We start from the raw sequence: 4542 nt of genomic DNA, 5'->3' as shown, positions 1-4542 counted from the left end.
TTGGGTTGTCAAACGCCCTCCATTTTACCACTAGTGTTAAAAACGTAGAAAATCATTAATATAATCAAGGAATCAAATTTATTCTATCTTCTTGGTGATTCATCAGATTCGTATAATTCCTTTGATTTTAAGATTCTTCAGAATCACTCGTATCAAAAAAACTTGTATGCAATACGTTGCACAATGGCTGCTTTTTTTGCGCATAAAAAATCCTATTTTGAATTTTGCCATTAATCCATTGACTCACAATGTCCGTAAAAGTTGCATATTATACTTACTCAAACTTATGAAATTATTACAGATAAATTATAAGTTAAAGGGTTAATTCAAAATGCAACGATTGTTAAATTCACTCTGGCCTGTCTATCATGCTTCCAATTTGTTTGTATTTTGCTATTTATTGTGACCAACATTAATTCTTGGTTTTCATCATTGTTACTCTTCTTTGTTTATTATGGGGGACCATCCGACCGAGAGAAAATGTACCCTTTCACCAGATTTTGAAGATGTTCTGAGTTGTGATAACTTTGTTGATAAAAGTGGGTTGATTTTTGCAATTGTTACATCGAAGTTTCGTGTGACACTTTGTACAGCACCGCGTCGGTTTGGAAAAAGTGTAAACTTAACTATGCTCCAACGATTCATGGAACTGGAAGTAGATGAAAATGGAATAGAGAAAACAACGGTTTTGGAAGAAAAGGTCAACTATAAACTGTTCAATTTAGCAAGGTTCAAGTTAAAAGTTATGGACCAGCGGAATAAGAACTTTGTAACAACTCATTTCGGGCAATATCCGATTATCAAGCTAAATTTTCAATGTTCTGATCCCATCACAAACCAATCTGATGCAGTGGATGTGTGTAGACTAGCTATACATTGCGCTTTTGAGGAACACGAGTACCTTTACGAATCCACAGTGTCGCCGTTGAAAGATTATGAAAAAGATATTTGTAGACAATGGTGTAACCCACGTGCCTACGAAGAAATTCCAGAAAAACATGTAAAGGCGGGGTTGCGAGACTTGGTAGTTTATCTGAATAAGTTTCATAAAAAAAAAGTTTTCCTGCTTGTTGACGAGTATGACTCGATTGTTTCAAATGCATTGTACAATCTGGTAGATGCCAAGTTGAACGACCTAACGGAAGTTGCTTCATTCGCCATTGGAGCTATTGGAGATGCTTTAAAACGAGTTCCTGAACTCTTTCAAGGAGTGTTTATGACAGGAATTTTAGATATTGCTGGTATAACGACTTCCAGCGTATGGGGTAACTTGGAACGACTACAATTCGGAACCCCCAATCTGTGCCAGGATTACTATGGGTTTTCTGAAGATGAAGTCGATATGCTGTTTGATCGGTTTGAAGTAGAGGAGGGGTTGAGGACAAAAGCGAAAGCCAAATATAATGGATACTACAATGGGGACAAGAAACGACTATGTAATCCTCAATCGGTTGTGCGTTTTCTGAAAAATTTACGTCTGGGAGAACATGCTTTGCAAAATTATTGGCAACAATCTGGTTACATCCACAAGATGTGTAACCTATTTCATGAGGATGTCGTGCCTAACTTGTTGACTAGCCTACTACAAAGTGCGATAGATATGCAAAATTTGAAACTGGGACCGTTAGAATTAAGTGATCTGCAATCGTTGCAAGGGATATTAGCTGATGCGAATTTGCATTGTGACGAACACATTATTGTTAGGTTTTTTATATCTCTTGGATACTTAACATATGCTGATTCAAAACTCAAAATACCTAACGGCGAGTTAATTCAGGAATTTACAAAGAGGCTACGAAACTATTTTTTTATTGAATATGGTATTAACAAAAATTTGTCCAAGGATTGTTCAAAATCATTTTCTGAACTTGTCAGTTTCTGTGAAAAAGATGGCTCATTAACAGAGTTCAATAAAGAATTAGCAAATTTTCAAAGTACTGTAACCCGTCTACTTCAACAGTCAAAAATTATCGATCCACTAAATGAGGCAACATTACAGAGTATAATTACATTGACATGTACTCACAACGGATTTCTCTTTGGAAATGAAATAATCATCCCAAATTATAGAACCAAAATTGATATAATGCTGTATAATGGTAAATCTGGGATTATAATCGAATTAAAATGTGATTCACATGCTGTAAAAGATGCAGTAAAACAAGTTTTTGAAAATCACTACTTCAATGTCTTCACAATGGCGAAATATTTTAATAATCGTCCTACAGATCCCTCTCTTTCTCTTATTATGGGAATGCATGTAGATTCTGAAAAGAAAGCATCTGTGATGTGCCTCCGAAAGGAGGATATTAGGGCTGTTCTAGTTGATCACAACATTCCGGCAGAGCCATCGCTAGAAAATGGCATTGAGATAGCTGTTAATACTAGGGGTGAAGAAATCATTAATCTATTTTGCGAAAGAGCAATTCGTGTCTCGTAACATAGCAGAGAAAAAAATGTAATTGCGGCTAATTTTTAGTTTTAATTCAGTATATTTTTAAGTTTAGTAATACTTAATTCAAAGTGTATTTTTAAGGTTAGGGGCAAGTTGATTTTAGTTTTTAGTTTAGTTTTATATTGTTTTAGTAGAAATGAAAAGCTTCCTTTTTTTAATATTGGACTTTTAGTAACTGGAAGCCGATCTGGTGGGTTTTAAAGGTTCTTTTGTTACCCAAACCACCTTGGTCAGGAAATGAAATGCACAATATTCGGGGTCTCTGAAATGGGTTTAATAGATAGTTTTTGATTTTTTTCCTCGATTTTGAGAGTCTTCCATCGACTTACAGTAATATCGAACAACAATGACCTGTCCTGTGGAGTCAGGATTGATGGTCGTGCCGATGATTCTCTTCGATAGATACATACCTATAAATGGTATAAGCTGTCGTGAAGAGGAAATGCTGTAAAAATAGATCGGATTGTAGAAGAAGAATTTACTAGGTTTTTAAAAGTGTCTTAACTGTGCTGGTCTAAACTAGGATATTATGAAAAAACAGATAAAGCAATCCATGTAAACGAAGAAGACAAAGTATGGAAAATAAGCAATATTCATCAATGAATCGGGATTAACGTATATTATTTTATGGGGCACATTTGGTAGAGATAAATTTAGGGAAACCAGAATATGTTACAGACGTTAAGAGATTTTACCAAATCTTATTAGATGACAAACTTGGTAATATAGTCAGAGATATATAGTTTTAATTTATTTAATTTTTGTTTAACAATATTTTTTATTCCAATTTTAGACCTGTTCAATTTTTTATTTTATTTTACCAGTTATTATCCTGATCCATGAATGAAAAGCCATTTTGGGGTAAATTTTGTAAGTGCTCTAACGTCCTGATCCAGGAATAAAAATCCATTTGGAGGGTTCGAAAACCTCGTAAATTTGAATAAGTTTTTTTGTCTCTTTTTCAATGATTTGTGCATGTGCCAATTGGCTTGGTCCAGAAATAAAAAGCTATTTTGGGATGTCTAAAAACAACGGATTTTGTAAGGTTTTAAATGGTTTTATCATGTGTCCAATTTCTGATGGTCTATAGATTTTTGGGGCGCAGAAAAATTGATGATTTTAGGTCTTTTTCGATTGTTTACTTTTGAGGAAACAGCGGAATTTGTAAGATTCTCCCCAGTTTTTAAAACGCCAAATGTCCCGGTACCAACTTTCCTTGATTTGGTGTTGTTTTTCCCTTTTTTTTTGCATGCGCCAAATGGTTTGGTCCAGAAATAAAAAGCCATCTACAGATATTTGACCACTTTTGGGGTGCATAAAAATTAATGCTTTTTGAGAGGTTTTAGTCCTTTTTCGGTTGTTTGTTTTTGGGCAAACAGCTAAATTTGTAGGATTTTGCCGTGATTTTTAAGACGCCAAATGCCCTGGTCCAGAAATAGAAAGCCATTTTGGGGTGTTTAAAAACAAGGCATTTTCTAAGTTTTTTGGAACGTTTTTGGTTGTTTACTTTTGGAAAAACACTAAATTTGTAGAATTCTACCCCGTTTTTTCGTGTGCCCAATTTTTGGTGGTCTACAGATATTTGGGTACTTTTGGGGTGGATAAAAATTAATGCTTTTTGAGAGGTTTTTTGCCTTTTTTGGTTGTATACTTTTGAGAAAACAGCTAAATTTCTAGGATTCTGTCCTGTTTTGTAACACGCCAAATGCCCTGGTCCAGAAGTAACATTTTATAGTCTACTAAAAACACTGAACCAAAACGTGATAAACAGTACCTGTCCATACGTGGCTAAAGCTTCCAACACCTCACAAAATTCAAACACATCATCACGCGTGTAAGATAAATTAATGATGATCATAGCATAATGAATAAAAAACAGTGGCATTGAAACGTACTTGAAGAGAAATTTTAGGAAAACATGCGAGTTTTGTCGCAGACCGCTTAAGCTGTAAAGTTTCACGACGTAATCGAAGTAGTTTTTCTCATTCATTTTTCCCAGTCTTATGGATGACGGAAGTCGTGAGCTTTTATACATTCTCTGTTATGCACATGATCAATAAGTCCAAGCATGAATATCTAAAATTATA

The 4542-nt window shown here is 34.7% G+C and overlaps 1 protein-coding gene across 1 annotated transcript; it reads left to right on the top strand.

Annotated features, from left to right (window-relative positions):
* Window positions 1-436: 436 nt before the first annotated feature.
* LOC148167692 (uncharacterized) lies at window positions 437-3624 on the top strand. Its single transcript, XM_088045963.1, has one exon. It carries the CDS (start codon window positions 455-457, stop codon window positions 2438-2440), a length of 1986 nt encoding a protein of 661 aa, XP_087902089.1. The 5' UTR covers window positions 437-454; the 3' UTR covers window positions 2441-3624.
* Window positions 3625-4542: the final 918 nt, after the last annotated feature.

This window comes from Gnatocerus cornutus, chromosome 9 (genome assembly GCF_029298725.1).
Source record: "Gnatocerus cornutus isolate USDA-ARS CGAHR chromosome 9, icGnaCorn1.1, whole genome shotgun sequence".
In the NCBI taxonomy this organism is placed as follows: Eukaryota; Metazoa; Arthropoda; class Insecta; order Coleoptera; family Tenebrionidae; genus Gnatocerus; species Gnatocerus cornutus.
This window is presented reverse-complemented; position numbering and strand designations above follow the sequence as displayed.

Coding starts and splice junctions, on each gene's coding strand:
- LOC148167692 (XM_088045963.1), top strand. CDS start 455: ATGGGGGACCATCCGACCGAGAGAAAATGTACCCTTTCACCAGATTTT.